General features: G+C 50.7%; 1 protein-coding gene across 2 annotated transcripts; it reads right to left on the reverse strand.

Moving 5' to 3' along the window:
* Positions 1-3: 3 nt before the first annotated feature.
* Positions 4-20,851, reverse strand: MEIOSIN (meiosis initiator). Of its 2 annotated transcripts, XM_070450681.1 has the most exons (13): positions 19,102-20,851; positions 14,016-14,106; positions 9,951-10,062; positions 8,555-8,689; positions 7,339-7,509; positions 6,019-6,127; positions 5,065-5,165; positions 4,193-4,348; positions 3,719-3,789; positions 2,628-2,792; positions 2,295-2,536; positions 1,350-1,439; positions 4-747 (listed from the first exon to the last, which is right to left on the reverse strand). In XM_070450681.1, exons 1-13 carry the CDS (start codon positions 19,170-19,172, stop codon positions 579-581), a joined length of 1,683 nt encoding a protein of 560 aa, XP_070306782.1. In that variant the 5' UTR covers positions 19,173-20,851; the 3' UTR covers positions 4-578. The 2 variants fall into 2 exon arrangements, with proteins under 2 accessions (XP_070306782.1, XP_020753683.2); XM_020898024.2 differs by lacking the exon at positions 2,628-2,792 and having other exon boundaries at positions 18-747.
* Positions 20,852-21,670: the final 819 nt, after the last annotated feature.

A 21,670-nucleotide genomic window follows, 5' to 3' on the forward strand; every position in this document is an offset into this window, starting at 1 on the left:
GCTAAAGGACAGACAGCGCACCTTGAGTTTCTGGCTTTGTGATCCATGCTCCCTGAGAGGGGACAGGCCTGCCTGGAGGTCACACTGGAGGAGCTGTTTGGGAAGGTGTCTGCAGAGAACAGAGCTGAGGAAGAGGGCCCAGGGCAGCTGGCCTTGTCTCTTGCTAGTAACAGTTTTATTTCATTGAAAATAATAAATAATCTATAAATAGGGTAGGAGGAGGAAAGTGAGGTGAGATTGAACAGGGTGGAAAGCATTAGATTCTGGGCTGGGCAGTGGACAGGCAGAGGAAAACTTCACCTCCCTGCATTTCATTCGGGTGGGAGGAGGGCTCCTTTCACCTTCTCTCTGGCTTCTCTGATTCGCCCGCCCAGGGTAGAAGGGGGCTGTGAGAGGCTTGCCAGCCTCAGGGCAGAAGTTCAGACTGCCCCATACAAGGCAAACACAAAGCATCGGGATCAATAAATAACGCTGCCTGCCAACCTGGGGGGACCTGCACTAGCGGGGGTGAGGCCCAGGAAACCATCACAGGTTCCTGGTTTCAACAGCAGCAGGGCCCAAGGGAGGGTGCGGCACCCTCACTCTTGCTGAGGAGACTCCGGAGAGACTGGGTCTGGGGAGCCTCGGGCCTTCTCGGCCAACAGCTGGTAGAAGGGTTTGGGGGTCTCCCAGTCCTCGTCCTCGCTGCTGGAGCTGTCCTGCTTCACGATCCGGTTGTGCTGGCGGCTGAACCTGCGCGCCTTGGTGCTGGGGGAGAGGTGGCAGGATGGGTGGGTTTCTCTCGTCTCACCTCCGTCCCACCCCCGGTGCTCTGGGCTCAGTAGTGACCAGGGTCTGGGCTGGGGACGGCCAGGGCTTTATTGGCTCCACCAGGAAAGTGCTGGCTCCTTGGAGACCTGTTAAGATCTGTGCATGCGCTTGTTTTTCCAGAGAGGGGCAACTGAGGACTGGGCAGGTGGCAGCAATTTGAAGTTGGTGGAGAAAAGGGGTTTCAGGAGGGAGGGGGCATTGAGATGGGTAGAAGAGGAGGAGGCCAAGCTACAGGGAGTTAAGACAGTTTCCTGCTCTGAGAAACTCTGAAGCAGAAAGTGCAAAGGAAGTCTAGGGCCAAGGGGGTCCAAATTAAGAATTCAGCTATTTGCCCTTCTAAGTTCCAGGCAGGGGTAGAGCACCCTTCTGCTTCTGTCCCCCAACTCTTCCATAAAATTTGGTGACACCCAGATCTCCCGCCCGAGGAAACTCCCACCCTGTTTCCAACATCACGAAGCTCAAGGCTCTGATGATTTTTCAGAGGAGCAGGGAGGGCCCTTGTGTCCACCACCCACACCTTCTGGGCAGGAGCTTCTCACCAGTATGGTTTTCGCTCCTGCAGGGTCATCACCCGCCAGAGTTGAGCCAGCTCCTTGGTGGCAGCCGTGGATGCGGTCCCAGGGCAGGCTCTGTGGCAGGAGTGGGGAGGAGGTGAGGAGGTGCCTGCAGCCCTGCCTGGCTTGGGCAAAGGCCAACCACATGAGGGGCCCTGGCCCTCCCAGAGCCTCGACTTTCCCATCTGAGAACTCAGATCTTCCCGTGTTGCCCAGAAAGGCTTCCCTTTCATGCCCCCTGGAACAGAGGTGACAGAGGAGGGATCTCGACTAAAGGGTGGCTGGAGAGGGGCCACCCAGTGTCCCGGGATCTGCATCTGCCGCTCTGATAGGAGCACCAGCTCTTCTCCCCTGAGGCTTGAGGGGTCTCCCCCACCTGCGCCCCCAGCTGCAGGCTGGCAATGATTGTTCAGGGTTGGGCGCTTGACAGATCCCATCAAGTTCAGCCCCAAGAACTTCTGCTTGAAATCTTAGAAATGAGGCACTGTCTTCCCACAGGGTTGCTGGGGTGGGTGGGAGACAGGACAGCCTGACGCTCCTAGGTAGGGGTGAGCCTGCTCCCAACCTGGCCCAGCAGGGATGGAGCTCGAAGCCGAGAGGAATACAGAGTCCAGAAAAGGGTGAAGATCCAAGAGCATCACGGGAGTCCCAGGACCAGCCACGGCTGAAGGTGGAGCCTCTTTTTCAGGTTATAGTAATTAATTAGTTATATTAATCAGTTATATCAATTATATAAGTTAATATTTGCCAATTAATTTCCTTTTTTTCATAAGTCTGAGGCGAGTTTCACTGCCTATGATGCACGGGGCCAGGGGAGGCGGGGGCGAGTGTGGCGGGCGAGCGTGTCAGCAGCAGCAGGTGGCCTAGCCCTGAGAGTGGGTGGACAGTGAAGCAGGGCCCCTGTCAGGGCAGAAGAGGACGCCCACCCACCGGATGTACTGCTTCCGGTTCATCCTGCAGAACATGATGAAGCCGTTGACACACTTCTTCTTCATCTGGGGGGTGCCAGGGGCTTTCTTGCTCCCCTTGGACTTGGAGGGACGCCGGCTGGCCCGGCCCTTCCTGGCCTTCCTCCCGGCTGTGGGCAGGAGTGAGATCCGCCGGGTAGGGGTCCACGTGTAGTCCCCATCGTCGCTGGAGGACTGCAGGTCCTCGAGGTCACCCTGAGTGTCCTGCAGGGGGCATAGAGAGGTGAAGGGGGTGTAGGTGAGGGTAGGCAGGAGACCTGGACTGACCCAGCCGATGGCTGTCCGTCTCCCTCACCTCCTGCTGCCTCCACACTGAGTTTGTGTCCATGTCCTCCGAGCCGGGGCTGGATGGCACCTTGCTGTTTTCACTCAGCGAGAGGTAGCAGTGGTCCAGTGAGACCGAGGACTGGCACAGGTCATGGGAGTTGGAGGGGTCTTTGGGGACCTCAGGGGGCGTGTCCTGGGACATGAAGGAGAAAGACAGGAGGAGATGGACAGAGGGGGGCAGTGGTGTCCCTTCATGGCCCCCACTCGCGGCTCTCCTGGGATGTCACACGAGCATCGGAAACAGCTCAGGTTCAAAACAGCCTCGTCCAGACACCACCTCAGAAGTTCAAGCAAAGGTTCCCCAGTTCCCACAGTGGATCAGGGAAGAGGTGGACTGGGGGCTTCTGTCTCCTATTCTGGGGCTCTCCCTCACAATTCCCCTGTGAGGGAGCTGGCACACCGTAGGCAAGTTTTAACTCCCCTGAGCGTGTTTCATCCACGATGGTATCACCACACATCCCCTGCCAGGCCAGGCCAGCGTTTATAAAAGCTCGGCTAACGGTGTCTCTGTTTCTGCGGTGAAATCAGCTACTTGTTGAGGCAGCGGCCACCTTCCCACACATGGAGGGAGAACCATTTGGGGACCAAAGCCGGGCTGCTCCTCTTGTCAGTCGGAGGTTGAACTGCTGGAGCAGACGGTGCTCCGGAGGTCAGCTCTGGGGCCTGGGAGGGAGGCTCTTTCACACCGAGGATCCCAGAGGTCACCTGCTGTTTTCAGTTTCCTCACGGGTTAAATGGTGTCACAAGAGAGCCTACCCCATAGAGCAGTCATAAGATTATGTGGGGTCTTTTCTGGGCACCTGGCAGCTTTTAGATTTATTCTTTACAGGGGGTTCATTCCAAGGGCCCAACACAGAGCAGGGCGCCTGGTGGCCAGCAGGTAGGTTAGGGCACAGATGGGTGGGTGAGTCTCTGGAAGGACCAGGAGAAGCATGATGGACAGACAGCTGAGTTGAGGGGTTGGGGGTGACTGAAAGGTCAAGAGGACGGATGAGTGAATCAAACTGGTGGGAAGAAGGATGGACGGGTGTGTGGACAGGTGTGCGGGCAGACACCTACCTTCTGTGGATCCTCGAAGATGCAGGCAGAAGGTGAATATGCAGGATCTAACAGTATTTCCTCAAAGAGAGCTGTCAGGGACAGAGAGGGAGACCAGAAGGGTGGCTGGGACAGAAGCGCCTCTCTCAAGGCACCAGGCCGCTGTCCTGCCGTCCTCATAGCTGAAGGGCCCTTCTCTGGCTGTGAGCTTTGGGCTCTTCTGCCCAAGTCCAAGTCCAGTTCACAGTCCAGCTCCTGTGGGGGACCTCCAGCCTGGGCAGAGTGAGTAGGTCCCTACCATAGGGTCCCGGAGCCTCCCCTGCACCAGGCTGGCCTGGAGCGACTCCTCACCAGGCTGTGGGCTCCAGGGATGGGATGGGATTTGTGCTGGGAGGATTCACTCCCGGGTATCCAGTGCTGCCCAGCAAAGGGCTACACACTTGGGCTTTTTCTTTCTCAGTGAACCAAACCTCAGGTCCAGCCCTGGGTGCTCACCTTGGGTCAGGTACTCATTGCCGTCCTCCAGGATCTGTTCGGGCAGCAGTTTCCCTGGGGAGCTGAAGAGGGAGGGGCTGAGCCCTAGGATCTCCTTCAGGGGGTCTGTCTCGATCTCGTTGGTAATCTGGGGAAGCCCCAAGGCCAGTGGGCTCTCTGAAAAGGAAATGTCAGGCTTGAGGGTGTGTCAGGCATTGTCATCTCCCAGAACAGAGCAGCTGGCTTTGAGGAGATGGTGCCCCACACTGGGGAAAGATGACTCTGTCACTTCCTCATTGTGAGTGCTTAGAAGAGGAAATTAACAGGCGCAGTGCCTGGATTCATGTTGGTGGTGGTGGTGGTTTAGTTCCTAAGTCATGCAGACTCTTTGTGACCCCATGGACTGTAGCCTGTCAGGCTCCTCTGTCCATGAGATTTTCCAGTCAGGAATACTGGAACAGGTTGCCTATTTCCTTCTCAAGGGGAATCTTCCCAACCCAGGGATCAAACCCGCCTCTCCTGCTTGGCAGGCATGTTCTTTCCCACTGAGTCACCAGGGAAGCCCGGAATTATGTTAGAGATGGCATATATAAATATAAATATATATACATATATATATGTATATGATGTGCCAGATCCAACAGACTGATATGAGCTAGCTGGAGCTCTGTATTAAGATTCTGAAGTAGTTTCTGGGATCAAGAGAAAGAGTTAGGATTGATTAGCAACGTCTGCCATGGCAACCGATGGCTGGGGACAGCGAGTGCACTGTGTCCGTGCTTAGCGGACATCCATCCCTCTCCCACTTCCCCCTTCCCTGGACATCCTCAGAACGAAGGTACCAAGAAGGCCCCACACCCACCTACAAGGGGGAGAGACAGAGTTTCAGTCACCTTGGGGGCTGCCCTCTGCAGTCCACGCAGGAAGCCAAGGGTCGGCATTTGGAGACTCCTTGCCCACCTCCTTGCCAGAATCATAGAACACCAGCTTCTCCCTGCAAAAGGTGGAATTCAAGAGGCAGACCTGGGGCCCTGGCTGGAAATACTGTGGCACACAGAGCGAGCCCTTGCCCTCTGGGTGTCTCAGTGTTGCCCACTGTGGAGTAAGACAGGGATGGCTCTGTGCCCGCTGCTGGGGGAGTGCCAGGGGCAGAAACCTTAGTCAGCTGAGGTGCCCGCCCTTAGGGAGCTTCAGGGCTTGTGACGAGAGGCCAGCTGTCATCAGAGCTGATGACGGGGGGCAGAGCTGGGAGAGGGGTTTGAGGAGGAAGGGAGAAGATGGGCAGGGTAGGACAGAGAACCATGCTGAGCTAGAAGGATAGGTAGAAGGATGGGTAGTTCCTTCCAGGTGGACGAGGGGAACAGGCTTCCTGGAAGAGGGAACCAAGGATGAGAAGCCCAGGGGGACACGGGTGGGCCTCCTTCCAAAGTGGTGAATATTTAGTGGTAAGGATAAGATTCACAGGGGAGGGGCTAGCAAGGTGAGCTGGGGCAAGAGAGGATCTCAAATACAAATTAAGATATCTGTGCGCTACCCAATAAGATGGAGCAGCCTAAAGCCAAAACCCAACATGATCAAAGACTCTGCGTTAAAAAAGCCACGCGGGTGACTGGTGTTGACAGGCTAGAAGGGTAGGACAGGAGGCCAGGGAGGGGCTGCGGCCCTTGTCAGCACAAGAAGCAGGGCTTTCCTTTGGGCTCCCAATGCCTGGTGCAAAGCTAGGCCCTCAGATGTGGTTACCCCAGATACCAGCAGAGGGTGGAAATTGACCCCATTTCTCCCCAGGCCTTAGCCATTCCCCTGGAACATGTCAGCTCCCCAACTCATATCCCCTGAGCTTCCCTTACCTGGGACCAGGCGGGGTCTTGTTGAGAAAATGGATCATCTTGACCCCTTGCTGGGCTTCAAAAGCAGGATAAGACCCCAAATCCTGAGTATCATCTTTTACACAGCAGCCTACGGGGGCAAGTTGGGATGGTCACTCCTGTGACTGGGCCAGATGCCAGGGCTCACAGGGACACAGATGGAGAGGTGCCGGGGTCTCCCACAGCCTCTGCCTACCCCCGCTCCAGCCAAAACCTCAGGCTGGGGGCGGGGACTCTGAGTGAGGTTTGAAAGTGAAGGTGTTAGTTTTTCAGTTGTGTCTGACTCTTTGTGACCCCATGGACTGTAGCCCGCAAGGCTCCTCTGTCTGTGGAATTCTCCAGGCAGGAATACTGGAGTGGGTTGCCATTCCCTCCTCCAGAGGATCTTCCCAATCCAGGGATCAAACTTGGGTCTCCTGCATTGCAGGTAGACCATCTGAGCCACAGGGTACCCTGAATCACCCCCAGATTTCTGGAATCCTACATCTCTATTAGAAGCTCTAAGGAAGATAAAATATTTAAGTTCAATAATGATGATGAAGATGATGGTAGCAAACAAGTATATAGTACTTACCATGGCAGCATAGTTTTAATCATTTTACATACTACTCAGCACCCCTTTGCAAAGGATATGGTTATTATACTACCCAGTTACAGTTCAGTAAACAGAGGCACTGAGCTCTAAAGAAACTTGCCCAAGGTCACAAGATTAGCAGATGATCTGGGACACCCACCACTCATGGGTGACCCCAGGAAGTGAGCATATGGGATCACCGGGCGGTCACTAGCACCATGCCTGTGGCCTGGCCCAGAGGATAGGCTCTGAGAGGAAGGGCTGAATCAATGGGCAGAGGAAGAGGATGACCCGAGGCTTCGCCTTCCAGTCGTGCCCATGTCTGCTGGGGGTGTCACACCTTTGCAAGCTGGCTCGCAGGAGCATTTGTCTGGCTGCTTCAAGGGAAAGGAAGCTCAGTAGGAGGCCCGACTCTTGCCCCCAGTTCTGTGAACTGCAGCCCTCACATGAGGGCTGCACTGATCCTGTCCCCCGCCTTACACCCACAGCCAAGCCTGAAGGGAAAAGGAAACTGGGAAAGAGGCCAAGAGACGGCACCTCTCTTGTCCACGGTCCAATCCCTGGCTTCTAGGACTGTTTCCAGGACGCCAGGGGGTGCCTGATCAGTGGTGTATAAACAACTGGCTAAGTTAGTGGAGAGGAAAGAGACCAACTTGAGATGTCACAATGGACGCTGTTCTCAGCCACATCCAGCAGTGTCAGCTGGCATCTTCCTCCCTTTCTGTCACCTTGAGATGAGGATGTCTCAGCCTTGGGGAGATTGCAGGAGTCCCAGCATCTTGGAGGGGTGATGGTCTCCACCATGTTTCCTCCTTTCTGGTCTGGAGATGGGGTCTCCAGCTTCTCAGGCTTCTCCAGGGCCAGACAACGACGAGGGTTCTGGGCCCGGGTCTGGCATTCTTGGAGAGGAGAGAGATGGCATCAGACAGGGCTGGTGGGGGCAGGGGAGCTGTCTCCAGAAGGTGGTTGGGGTTGGGGTGGAGACATTCTGCTCTGACCCCAACGACCTGCTTCAAAGCTTTGCCTGGCTGGGTCACTCAGTCCTTCTCAGGTAAGCCCAGATCCTCAAATAAAGACCATCTAGTCCGATACCCCCTTCCTCTGCCTACATGTTAGAATCACTTTGAGAATTCTGAAAAATACTGATGCCCAGGTTCCACCCAGATCACTGAAGCCCAGTGTTCTGCGTGGGAGGCACAGGCAGGGGCATTTTTTAAAGCATCCCAGTGATTCAGATGTGCAGCCAGGGCTGGAAATCATTGATTAGGTCCGACTCCTCCCACCCTTTTTTTAAAGCTAGGTCATGTGGCATGCAGGATCTTAGTTCCTCAACCAGGGATTGAACCAGTGCCCCCTGAATTGAAAGTGTGGAATCTTAACCTCTAGAACACCAGGGAAGTCCCCCAACTCCCTTTTTAAAGACATGGAAAATGGGGCTCAAAAAGGGGAAGAGACAGGTAGTGAGTTAGTAGCAAGGCTGAGGTGGGACTTGGGACCCTCACCTCCCACACAGGGTCCTTCCATCACCCATGCACCCTGCTGCCCTGGCCTAGGGATGGATGATAGGACAGAGGGATGATAAATGCTGACAGCAGATTCCATTTGCTGGGCACTGGCTACATGCCCCGCCATTTAAGCACTCCTTGAGTGGTGTGCACATGGGCTCCTCATCCTGAAGACCACCTTGTGGCGGGCACTCCAATATCCAGACCAGGAAACAGAGGCTCAGAGGATGAGTGACCCCACCCCCACCCCACCGCCGCCACCCCAGGCCTCAGAGCTAGGAAGAGGAGGGCACGAGGAGTTGAACCGAGTCACGTCTGAATCTAGAGCCTGGTGCAGGCTCAGGATTGCTGACTGGGCCTCCCTGGAGTGGTGACGGCCCTGGAGATGGAGCCCCATTCCTGTGGGACTCCTGCTTCCTGTTCTACTGCAGGCTTGTACCTGACACTCGGGTTGGCTTTTTCTTCCGAGGTTTTCGGCATGCTCCCCAAAGACGGGACTTCTGAGAGTGTGGGGAGCTGGACGGGGTGGAGAGTCTCTGCTTTGCAGAGCCTGCAGCAGGGTTCCAACCCAGCCCTGCAGAAGATGGAGAAGGAGGCAGGTCAGATGGCCTCACCCTTGTCCAGCCTGAGTCCTGCCTCTGGACAATGCTTCCCACTGGACAGGGGGAGGGAGGCTGCTGCAGTCCCCAGATGGACTTTGTAAAAGTGGAAACTGAGGTCCTGGGAGGAGATGGGATTTGTCTGAGGTTTCACAGCCAGGTAGCAGAAGTACAGGTGAAAACTCAAGTGTCTGCAGGTCCATTCCGGGCCTCAGCCCAGACAGAAGACTGACTCAACGCTTCCCAAATGCTTACCCGTCTTCCCCTCCCAAACCAATTCCTCTCCCTACCTCCTCAAGATGGTGGGGGCTCCAGCATCCACCCCAGGTGGCCCGCAGCCTCTGCTCCAGGGCTCTCAGTTCTTCCTTGTGAACATCTCCCAAACTGACCCTCTTCAGCCCACACTCTCAGCCGTGCTGCTACCTTTGCTTGTGGTCTCCTGCCCAGGTCCCTCCCAGAAGTGTCTCCGCTGGTCTCCCCGACTCCAGTTTCTTACTTAATGACCAGTCCCCCACACTAGATGTCAGGGACCTCTTCCTAAACAGCCACTCTGATGGTGGTTTTCCTCTGGCTTACAGTTCTTCAGTCATTTTCATCCTCTCTATCTCCCTCCCGAGCCAGGCTCTCGAGGCCCTTCAGAATCTCATCTCTGCCTCATTTCCTCCCTTCTTGCCGGGGTATTTCTCATACCAGTAACAACAACACCCAGCATACACAATGTAGAACGACTGGCATGTTCCAGGTACTGTGTGACAACACTCCTTGCGTGTATTAACTCATTTAATTCTCACAACAAACAGAAAGGAAGTACTCTTACTGGTCCATTTTGCAGATGAGGGAACTGAGGCTCAGAGCAGTTTAGGTCATGAGACACATGTGTCTGAGTCTGGACCTGGCTCCGGAGTCTGTGCACGTCATCTGGGTGCTACACGGCCCCTCCAGTCACACCCGAAGGCTTGCCTGTTCCCAGACCTTCCATTTGTGTCTTCTTGTGCCTGTGGGCTCCTGCTCACATTGTTTCTTGTTTGCCTGGCATGGTGCCCCCCTGTCCTTGAAGGCCCGCTCCAAGGGCCCTCCCCCCACAGGCTTTCCAAGACGCCCTCCTCTGGGGTCACAGCACCTTGGACACATGCCAGGCTGTGAGATCCGGGGAGGATGGGAACCATCTAGGTCACTTCAGCATCCTCGACAGCCTGGACGTAGCAGGCACGGGGAACGTCGGCTGTGCTTACTTACCCCCGAGGCCGCCTTGCCCATGGGTGGTGTGGAGTTGGAGCGAGGCCTTGGCCACACTGATGCAGCTCTGTAGGTAGTGAATGTACTGCAGGACGTGCAAGAGAATCTCCTTCTGCTCCCAAAAGAAAGACGGGGTTGAGTGGGTGCTCGAGACCACGTGAGGCTGCTGGGGACCAGGGACAGTCAGGCTCTAGGACCCCTGGGGCCCCACCCCAGCAATCCACCTGCCATGGGCAGAGACGTTCCTATTGTGCTCTTCAGTCCTCACCGTGGCCCAGGGAGCCAACGGTTACAGCTATGAAGACAAGCCCAGGGCGCTGAAGGGATCGCTGGGTTATAGAGAGGGCGTGGCCGAACTGAGGTGTGAAGCTAGGCCTGCCTGCCTCCCGGTGAGGTTTGGGGGGCACAGGCTGCTGTGCCCCTTCTCCTCCCTGGCTTCTCTTTCTTTGAGCCTCGGTACAGCGTTCCCTGCCTTCCAGAAGCTTTCCTGACCTTCTGACCCCACATCTAGACTGTTCAGATGTCCCTCCTCAGCACTCCTGTGACACCCTGGGCCTGTTTCCACCAAGGCACTTGCCACACTGTTTTGTAATTATCCGTTGATGTGTCATTCTCTCCCATTGACCTTGAACCCATTGAGAGTAAGAGAATGTAGCTGATGGATTTCTGGATCCTGAGCACACAGAACGGAGAGGTGATGGAGCCAGTCATCACTGAAGGAATGACTCTTCCCCCATAGCAGCAGTGGGCATTCCCCATGCAGCCACTAAGTCGAGGCTGAGTTGACATGGGAGATACTAAGCTAAAAAAGATACCAGCCACTAAGCCACAAGAAGGGTGAACTACACAAACTTTTTGCCTTCACAGAACTTACAATACAGGGAGGGCCTCAGACCTTAATAAACTCATAATTCATATAAAATTATTGACTGTGTAATAAGCATTAGGAATAAAAGAGCATGATACAATTAGACTTGGGTGTCCAAAAAGGCCTGTCTGAAGTGGCAGCATTGAAATTGAATAGTGGGGACTTCCCTGGCGGTCCAGTTGTTAAATCTCTGTGCTTCCAGTGCAGGGGGCTTGAGTTCAATCCCTGGTTGGGGAACTAAGACCCTATAAGCCGTGTGGTGTGGCCAAAAAATTAAAAATATTGAAAAAAAAAAAATAAACCAAAGGGTGTAAGGAGTTAGCCTGGTAATGAGGTGAGGAAAGAATACCTATAACTATTTTTTTTTGGATTGAAATAGACCCCTAGAATAACAACAAAACTGTCAACAGGAATGTTCCAAACCCCAAATCAGGAAACATGGTCTTGGGAGTGGGGGATAAATTGAGAGACTGGGATTGACATATACACACTACTATATATAAAATAGATAACTAACAAGGGAGCTTAGCACAAGGAACTCTGCTTAATACTCTGTAATGACCTATATAGGAAAAGAATGTAAAAAAGAGTGGATACATGTATATGTATATGTATGACTGATTCACTTTGCTGTAAGCAGAAACCAACACAACATTGTAAATCAACTATACTCCAATAAAAATTAATTTAAAAAGAGGAAGCATGGTCTCAAGAGGAACATGCATGAAACTTTTCCATAAAACATAATATAGATAGTCACCAAACATATTTAATGTGATCCATAAAATAATAGTCGTTCAGTAGTGTCTGACTCTTTTCAAGTCCATGGATTGTAGCCCACCAGGCTCCTTTGCCCATGGAATTCTCCATGGGCAAGAATATTGGAGTGGGTAGCCATTTCCTTCTCTAGGGCATCTTCCTGACCGAGGGATTGAACACAGGTCTCCAGCACTGCAGGTGGATTCTCTACCGTCTGAGCCACCAGGGAACCTGATACGCAGAGGGAGTTATAATTTACTTAAGGATTAATGGCTACTGATGCTTGGCTTCCCAGGTGGCTCAGTGGTAAAGAATCCACCTGCCAATGCAGGTTCAATCCCTGGATCAGGAAAATTCTCTGGAGAAGGAAATGGCAACCTACTCCAGTATTCTTGCCTGAGGGAAATCCCAGGGACAGAGGAGCTTGGCAGGCTATAGTCCATGGGATCGAAAAGAGTCAGACACTACTTAGCAACCGAGCACACACATCACACAATGTGACACAGCCCAAAAACTATTAGCTTAGGTCCTGGCTCCAACCTGCCACTTACTGGCTGTGCACTGGGAGCAGGTCATTTTACCTCCTTAAGCCTCAGTTTTCTCATCTGTGCAATGGGCACAAGGATATTCATTCAGGCTCAGAAGAGTATCATTAGGACGAAATAAACTTGAATGTGTGAAACTGCCCAGCATAGAGCCTGATACATTCTTTGACTAACAAATGCTTAGTTGATGACTGAGACTGAGGACTGACTGGGATGAAGGTCGTATGTAGAGTAGGAGCCCCAGGACTTAATTTAAGGGAGGATAAAAATGGGAAAGGAGTGGGATCCTTAAGACAGCTGAGAGAATTCCCTGGTGGTCCAGTGGTTAGGACTTTGTGTTTTCACTGCTGAGGGCCCAGGTTCAGTCCCTGGATAGGGAACTAAGATCTGGAAAACTGCACAGTGCAGCCACGAAAAGAGGGGGGACAGTGGGCTGAGACCTGGGGAGGATTCTACCAAGGGGATGTGGTCCTCTGGTCGTGATGGAATGCTGCTGCCTGTGCCCTGACTTGACTGTCATTCCTCCAGCGCAGGGACTGTGTCTCAGCCATCTCCATCCTCCCTGCCAAGAACTTATTATAGAGCCCATGCACACCAAATTCTCCAGCGGGCAAGAGGGCAAAATTTCTCAGCTATTTTTGAGCACTGTGGTGGTCTGTATAATGCCTCCCCCAAAGGTGTCCACGGCCTGGTCCCCGGAACCTGTGGGTGTGCTGCCTTATATGACAAAGGGGCCTTTGCAGATGTGATTAAGGATCTTGAGATAGGGAGATGATTCTTGATTTTGGCTTATCTGAGTGTGCCCAATGCAATCAAAAGCATCCTTATAAGCGGGAGGCAGGAGGGCCAAAGGCAGAGAGGGCAAACTGCTGACCAAAGCAGAGATAGAAGAGAGACCAGAAGCTGTTATGCTGCTGGCTTTGAAAAGGACATGAACCAAGGACCATAAGTGGCCTCTAGAAACTGGCAAGGCTTCCCCAGTGGCTCAGGGGTAAAGAACTTGCCTGCAATGCAAGAGAGTCAGGAGACTTGGGTTCGATCCCTGGGTAGGAAAGATCCCCTGGAGGAGGGCATGGCAACCCACTCCAATATTCTTGCCTGGAGAATCCCATGGACAGAGGAACCTGGCGGGTTACAGTCCATGAGGTTGTAAAGAGTCAGACACGACTGAAGTGACTGAGCTTGCACATGTGCAGAAATTGGCAAAAGGGGAGGAAACAGATGCTCTCCTGGAACCTCTGAGAAGAATCGAACTCGGAAATCATCCTAATGAAGTCACAAAAGAAGGCTTTCAGAAAGGGAACCAACATTTATTCAGGCCCTGTAATGGCTGTCGTGTTGTTTTGGTCTCACAATATCTCTGAGTAGGAGTAGTTATTTTTCCTTGATTTATAGCTGAGAAATCTGAGGCTTGAAAGGCTGATAATCTGAGTAAGCTGCCCAGAGTTCTGCAGGTGTGGAGCTGGAGGCCTCAGATCCAGACTGTCTGATTCCCAGGGAGATGACCTTGACCTGGTGCCTTGCCTATTTTTTTCCTCTCTCCTGCCTCCTTTTTTTTTTTTTTTTTTGTCGCCATGCCACTTGGCATGTGGGATCTTCCCTAACCAGGGATCAAACCCATGCCCCCTGCATTGGGAACTTATAGTCTCAACCACTGGACCACCAGGGAGGTCCCTCCCCCTGCATCCTTTGCAGGAAAGAATTCCTCAGACTTCTGGTCATGAGATCACAGACTCCCGGAAATTCCCACTCAGAGCAGGACCCTTGCCATCTCAGTGCTGTCACTGGGTTTGTGTGTCTGTCTAGGTTTCCCAGGACAAGGGAGGTCAGCCCGATTGCTGATATGTTCAAATCTGCCTCCCAAATCCACCTCCTCTCCTTCAGCCCCTTTACCTTGGTGAGCTTCTTGGTACCAGTCTTCAGGGTCACGGGCAGCAGCAATGCCAGCTCTTGCAGTTTGCTGGTGTGGTTTTTCCTCTGCTTCCTGTTTTGGGACAAGAACCGGTTTTGGTTAGGACATCCAAAATGGAATTTGGTATCTGACACCAGCCCCCAATCCACCTGTCTCAGTATTCCCCATCTCACAGAAGCTTAGTTCCCCGACCAGGGACTGAACTCATGCCTCTTGCAGTGGAAGCATACAGTTTTAGCCAGTGGACCCCCAGGGAACTCCCAGTCACCAAATTTTGCCCATTTCTCCTCCAATCCCTTCTTCTCCATCCCCTCACCCCTACCCTAGTCCGTGTTGACATCCTCATAGTTCTCCCAGCCTCCCATCTGGCCTCCTCCAATCCATACTCTCTATGAGAGTCAGGGGGGTCATTCTTTCTTCTTCTTTTTAATATTTATTTTGCAGCACCGGGTCTTAGTGGCAGCACGTGGGATATTCAATCTCTCATTGAGGCACTTGGGATCTAGTTCCCTGACCAAGGATGGAACCTGGGCCCCTGGCATTGGGAGCACAGAATTTTAGCTACTGGACCACGAGGGAAGTCCCTGGAGTGATCTTTCTGAAACACAAAAATGTCTATGGTTTTCCCATCTGTGCAAAAGGAATGAGGATATTCTTTCAGGTGGAGGGTTATCCGTAGGACTGAATACCTTAGTTACCTAAGTACTTCAAAGTACTTGATTAAGAATCAAGTTTAAACCCTTGACATGGCTTATAATGCCAGCCCTGCCCCCCACAGCTTGGCCCACCTGACCATTCTGGTCTCATCCCTTACTTCCTTTCGTTCTCTCCCATCAACAGCCCCCAACTCCACAGGACAGGTGAGGTACCTCTGTTAAGGGCCCCCTGACCCTGAGCTCATGCATTTCTCTGATCCCTGCACTAGACTGAGAGCTGACTCGGGGGCACCTAGAACAGGGTCTGGCACATTGCGGGAACTCAGTGCCTATTTGCTAAATGAACAGATAAATAAGGGCGTGAAAGAAGTTAACTCCTGAGCAGATGCAGAAGTTTCAAGATCTAATCCCTGAATCCATAATTCATAATATATCCACGTACATACACCTGTACCTCTTTCTCCTGACATAAAGAGACACAAAGATGATGGTGTCTCTCTCCCAAATTATACACTTCTGGAACTACTTCTGCTGCTTGTTTGGGAAAGCCCGAACACCTCGTCTCCACCAATCCTTATCTCATTTTCCTTCAGGGCCTGGTTCAATTGCCACCAACCCCAGGAAGCCTCCCCTGTCTTTCTCCCTGACTGAAAGCAGGATCAAGCCAAACATATTCCATTGATTACACACGTATCTCTGATTCCTACTCAGACCCATAAACTGATATCCCCTCTTTTATTTTTGGTCATGCTGTGTGGCATGCAGGATCTTAGTTCCCTGACCAGGGATGAAACCCATGCCCCTGCATTGGGAGTGAAGTGTCTTAACCACTGGACTGCCAGAGAAGTCCCTCGATACATCCTCTTTGCCAGGTCCTGTGCTGGACACTGTGGAAAGGGAGAGAAATTGATTCGCTGTCCTCGAGGACATGAGGGACCAGTGTGGGAGACACTGTTTATCTCCCCAGCCAAACTCTGAAGTTGAAAGAATCATTCTCACTCATTCATTCAGCAATTGCTTATTGAGCCCTTAACTGTGTGCCAGGAAGTGTGGTTGGTGACAGGGATAAAAGTCTAGAAAACAACAACTCTTTCTAGAGCCCACAGTACAGTCAGGGATCCATTCATCAAATTGTTCTACAAACATAAAATGGCAACTAGGAGCAGAACCAGCTATATAATTTGCTGAGGATAAGAAGAGTTTCCTTGTGGTCCAGTAGCTAAGACTCCAAGCTTGCAATGCAGGGGGCCCCGTTTCCATCCCTTGTCAGGGAACCGAGATCCCACATGCCCCAATTAAAAAGATCCTGGGTGTTGCAACTAAGACCCAGCACAGCCAAATTATATATAAATATATAAATAATACATATAAATGTATATATTTATGTATATATATAATACATATAAATATATTTTTTTTATTTGGAGGGAGAAAAAGGGTAACTAGGAATTGCAAAATATTGGTCTCTCCTGGGCAGTAGTCCTGAATAGGTGTGACCTAGGGCTGTGCTCACAGGGGCCTCTGGGAATCGGGCACTCCCTCCCAAGGGGGCTTCTTTCCTTGCTGGATGGTTCTGGTTTCAGACAAGTCTTCCTCACAGTCTCTATGATTTTCACTCACTAATCCCAGCTCTGCCCTCTGATTCTGTGGGGAACAGGTAAGCTCCAGCCACACAGGTCTTTTTCTATTTCTCTCAACTGCCAACTTTATTTCTGCCTGCAGGGCCTTTCCCATCCCCACCACCTGGAATGTTCCTTTGCCCTGATTTTTCACATGGCTGATTTCTTACCATTCAGCCTTTAGCTTAAATGTAACAATCCCAGAGAGGCCTTTCCTGACTACCTGATCTAAACAGGCACATTCTTTGTCACATCCCCACATCATTTAAAAATCGGCATCCAAAATCTTTCTTTCTTTTTTCCTTTCTTCTTTCTCCCTTATAAACATAAACACAAAAGCAGGCATTTTTGTCCCTTCTATTTATTGCTATATCCTGGACTGACTGATCCATTAGGCACAGGTAAGCACAGTGCTTGAGGCTGGTGATAATTTTAGGGGCTCATGAAGTGTTTTCTTTTGAAGTCAGAAAAGAAAAAAATTAATATAATTCAACTTGGATTACATTCATCTTTATACCAATGCTGTCATAAAGGACAATTTTTAATGTGTTTTTAATGAAGGAATAAGCCCAAGAAAGCAAAATTGCCTACGGCCCACAAAAGCCATATGTGGCCTTGGCTATATTCCTAGCTCCTGGAATAATACCTGGCTCTTAGTAGGTGCTCAACAAAAAATTGTCGAATTAAAGAATGCTATCCTGTTTTATGATTGCCTTTCAGTCTTTGAAGTGGCAAATGACTCTAATTCTTGAGTTTCCTTCTCCCTGAGCTAATCAGCCTAAACACTCACTGTTCCTTTATTTTATACGAGCTGGAAGGAGCTTTAATCAACAGCCAGTCCAGGGGACTTCCCTGCTGGTAAAGACTTTCCCTTCCAGTGCAGGAGATGCGGGTTCAATCCCTGGTCAGGGAGCTAAGATCCCACATGTCTTGTGGCCAAAAAACCAAACATAAAACAGAAACAATATTGTAACAAATTCAATAAAGACTTTAAGAGTGATCCACATTTAAAAAAATCTTAAAAAATAAAAGCCAGTTCAAATTTCTCATATCAGCTATGTGAAAACCAAGGCCCAGACCCTAATTTGCTTAACATGTGCAAGAATTTAAGAGCCACTCCAAAATGAGGGAAAGCAAGGGGCAGTCCCAAGAAGTAGTATAACAGCTGGTTATAAACTTCAGCTTTTGAAGCAAACAGATCTGATTGAAATCCCAGCTCTGCCACTTGCTGTGTGATTTTGAACAAGTGCTTTCATCTCTCCAAACCTGTTTATAATTCATTTATAAAATGGAGCTGGCTGGAAAGTGTGATCTGTCCAGGCGTTTAGCACCAAGGGCGTGCTCATGAAAGGTTTGTTCAAGATAGAAGGTAGACAGTCATTTGTTGGAACGATTTAGGCATAAGGGATGTTGGAGAATGGGGTGGAGGCATTGTATTGGATGACGATGGTTGATAAAACTGTCATTTTTGGTTGACCAACATCCAATCCTCCTGTTCTCTGGTAATAATTTCCTTTGGGGAATGATCCCTCCCCCACTCTCAGTCCATGTGGTTCACAGAGTCTGAACCCAACCTCCCCTTCCACTCTTGGCTCTGATGTTGTCTGGGTTGGCTCACCATTTGTGAGGGCAAGAGACCTTTCAGTCACTCCAGGTCCACATCCTGCCAACCTGACAAGTCTGGCATAGATTCTCTTTCCAGGATCCATTGATTCTGATTAGCTAAGTCTGGGTTACTACCCAAATCCTGAACCAATTACTTGACTTTTCCCTTCCACTAGGGAGCACTGAAACAAGGTCTAATCAAGAAGTCAAGGGATGGGTTGAGGATTTGGGTAGTAACCCAGGCTTGACCAATCAGAGTCAATGGATCCTGGGGAGAAAACCTCTGCCAGGCTTGTCAGGTTGGCAGAACGTGGACCTGGAGGGGCTTAGGAGCCATCTTGCCCTCACAAATGGAGAGCCAACCCAGACAACAGCAGAGCCAAGACAGGCAGATTTCTGGCCATATCATTTAACCCCTCACTTGGAACCAGCCTAGCCTGATGCCCCAGAATTTTTTGTTTAAAGGATCCAATAAATCCCCATTTATGCCTTAGCCAGTTTTAGCTAAGTTTCTGTTAATTGCAATTGAGTCTTTATTAATACAATGACTCCACATCTAAAAAGGGAGGAAAGAGAATGCACTGTTGGTGACCTCTGGAATTCCAGGAGGAATAGGCAAGCAGGAGAGAAATTCTTCATTGTCTTCATGTACTCCTTCTGAGCACAGTTCCTAAGCAGAGAACCTAAACAAAGCGGATGCTGATTTTTGGAGTTAATAAATGAAGAGATAGGTAGATGTAAACTCATTAGGGAAAAAAGTAACGGATAAGATGAACTTTGGCTCTCTTCTTTATCCAGATGTTGGAGGAAGGGAGAAATCTGATCCAACCCTCATCTGCTGGGAAAACCTCTCTATAAGATTCCTGACACTTGGTAGGGGCTTGATGGCAAAATAAATAAGTGAATAAAAGAAAGGAAGGAAGGGCATTAAAAAAAATCAGAATGTCAAAACCTGCAAGGATTAGAGATGATCTTTGCTAGCTACCTCAGAGTTCTCTCATCTTGAAATGGCAATAATATTTGCACCTACTTCCTCCTAGAGTTGTTGTCAGGATTAACAGGTATACAAACAAAAAGCTTAGCAAAAAGTCTGGCAAACTAGTAAATGCTCAGTAAACACTATTGTTATTATCATTCTACCAGAGTGGCCGGAGCTGCAAGGGAGGTGGGCCAGGGGGAGCCCTTACCTGTCACTGGGACTCAGGGAGTTGGTTCTGGGCTGTTCAGGAGAACACACGTGTATGCTGGAATCCCACATCTGCAAAGAGGGGAAAAGAAAGAATTATTAGTGACCTCTGGGATTCCAAGAGGAATGCACAGCATGATAGGCCACCTCATTTCCCACCATGGTGCTCCTTTGAGCACTCAAGAGATCCCCCCAAAAGTTCTGAGTCCCCATAAACACAGGCCAATAGAACAAATGAAAATGTCCAAAGTCTAAACTGAAGTCCATGAATCTCAAGTTGTAAATTTGGGCTTGTAAATCATGATCCAGACCTAAAATTAAAAGCAGATTTCCAAACTTTGACTTCAGAGCTTTAGTCTTAATAATGAGATGTCAGACCCTGCAGTGGAGAGCAGACCTGAAAACTGTGACTTAAGATATTTAAACTATGATATTAAGACAGCAACCGTATGACTTTAAATGCCCAAAATGAGGACCTAGAGCCTAAAAAGGAGACTTTCCCAAATCTAAAAGCCTTAAACTCTAATACTGAGGTATTCTAGACCCCTAAACTGTCAACTTCTGATCTCCAAATATGAGCCCAATTCTAGTATTAAGAACACAGACCAGAAATCTTAATATTGAGAACCCAAACCCTAAATAAAGTAAGAAACCTGAGCTCCCCAAAGCAAACCTCAACCCCCAAAATTTACCTCAGATCTGAAAAGGAAGACCTCTAGACCCTCAAACTGTCTCTTCAGACCCTCAAACTGTGCCCCTAAGACTAAACTGAGATCTCACATGTGAGTTCTATCTAAAACCCAAACTCTAAAACTGCAGCCCCATATTCAATCTGGGGGACTCCAGGACTTAACAGTTCTCAAAGTTCCAAACTGGGACTCCAGACCCTAAATCTCACACCTCATATTCTATATTAAGATTCTAGACCCTAAATCTATACTGAGACTTCAATTTTCCAAAATTAGACCTCAGGCCCCTAAATTATACTCTAGGCTTCTAGATTCCCACATTAGTATCTCTGATTCCAACAGGAAAGTTTCCAGTCACAAAACCCAAGATTTTCATTTTTCCCAAAAATTGTTCTATCCAGACACAAATCCCAAGACTACAGGTTCTAATCGGTGACCCCCAAGTCGCCAATACTATTCAGAGACTTCATATGTCAAACTTGAGCCTGGATCCCCAAACCTAGGCCCTGCCTCAAATCCAAACTCTGGCTCTGCTGCCCAGGTCCCGCCTCACATACAGCCTGGGCACCCAAGGCACACCCACTCCCCGGCCCTCCGAAACTCTCAGAGGGTTGCCACGGCCAGGAAGTGCCATTCCTGAGTGAAGCCCAGGCTCCAGTCTGACCGGCAAGCCCCTGAACTATTCCCTATGGCCTCCGGGATCCGCCTCGAGAGACCCCCCTTCTGGTTTTGCGCCAGCCCCAAACTTGTAAGCTCGATGGGACAGTGTCTCGCGCTGGTCCCCGGAGGCTGGTCGCGTGCTGGAGCCTCAACGCCGGCCTCGGCCACCACGTTCCGAGCCCAGGCGTGAGGTGGGCGGAATCCCCTTTGGCGTGAGGTTCCTGCTTGAGGCCTGAGGAGAAAAGCAAAAGTGAGCGCTTGAGGCCAGGCTGCGCCCCCACCAGTTCCTGCCAAGGTGCGCTGGGCGCGAGACTGGAGAGGAAACGGCAGGGTACAAGTAGCCGTGCGCACGCGCGCCTGGGGAAGGTCCCAGTCTTCCAGCACAGCGCGAGCCTGGCTTCGCGCCTCCTGTCAGTCTTTGCTCGTGCGCGCCAAAATGCCGACCAATCAGGGCTCGTCCAGTCCCCGCCTTTTCGACAGGCCACGCCCCTCACGGCCACGCCCCTCGTCCACCTCAGAGGTCCGAGGCCAAAGGAGCCGAGCGAGGAGGCGGGGTCTCCCCAACTGCCAACTATCAGGAAGCAAGGGAGATCTGACTAATCTTCCTCTCGCCCTCTGGTGTCCGGTTTCCAACTTTTCCCTTTAGCACAGGGTTAATGTGGACCTACTGTGTGCCAAGCCCCATGCTAGAAGTTGAGGATTTAGCCACAGTCTTCCTAGTGCAGTCGGGAAGGTTCACAAACTGTGAGAATCTAGTGAGGTAGAGGCTGCGTTAAAGGGTGATAAATTGAGAAAAGATTCAAAGAAGAGGGCCACTGGAATCAGGCCTTAATAGCAGTTCCTCTCATGGAGTTATGTTTCTTAATATAGCAAACTCTGCATTTTAGAAAGTTCAGTCTCACAACCTATGAGAAGGATGGACAGGAAAATACTGCTTAAGGGGAGGCGATCTAGCAACCTAAAGGAGCATAGAGGCCCTGGTGTCCAGCACATTTCAGTTTAAATCACTTTATGGCTGTGTTGCCATGGAGAAAATTCTCAATCTATTTTTGCCTTAGCTTTTATAAATTTGGGATAATGCATGGGTTCTCTGCAGAGTGTCTGGCACATATTTGTGCTTAGTTGCTCAGTTGTCTCCGACTCTTTGCAATCCCAAGGACTGTAGCCTGCCAGGCTCCTCGGTCCATGGGGATTCTCCAGGCAAGAATACTGGAATGGGTT

The sequence above is a fragment of the Odocoileus virginianus genome, chromosome 20, assembly GCF_023699985.2.
Source record: "Odocoileus virginianus isolate 20LAN1187 ecotype Illinois chromosome 20, Ovbor_1.2, whole genome shotgun sequence".
Classification (NCBI taxonomy): Eukaryota; Metazoa; Chordata; class Mammalia; order Artiodactyla; family Cervidae; genus Odocoileus; species Odocoileus virginianus.

Excerpts from the sequence above, each read along its gene's own strand:
- MEIOSIN (XM_070450681.1), bottom strand. The coding sequence starts at position 19,172 with ATGTGGGATTCCAGCATACACGTGTGTTCTCCTGAACAGCCCAGAACC. Across the intron at positions 10,063-14,015 it reads GTACCAAGAAGCTCACCAAG|AAGGAGATTCTCTTGCACGT; the intron begins GTAAAGGGGCTG and ends TTTTGGGAGCAG. Across the intron at positions 7,510-8,554 it reads AAAGCCAACCCGAGTGTCAG|AATGCCAGACCCGGGCCCAG; the intron begins GTACAAGCCTGC and ends CTCCTCTCCAAG.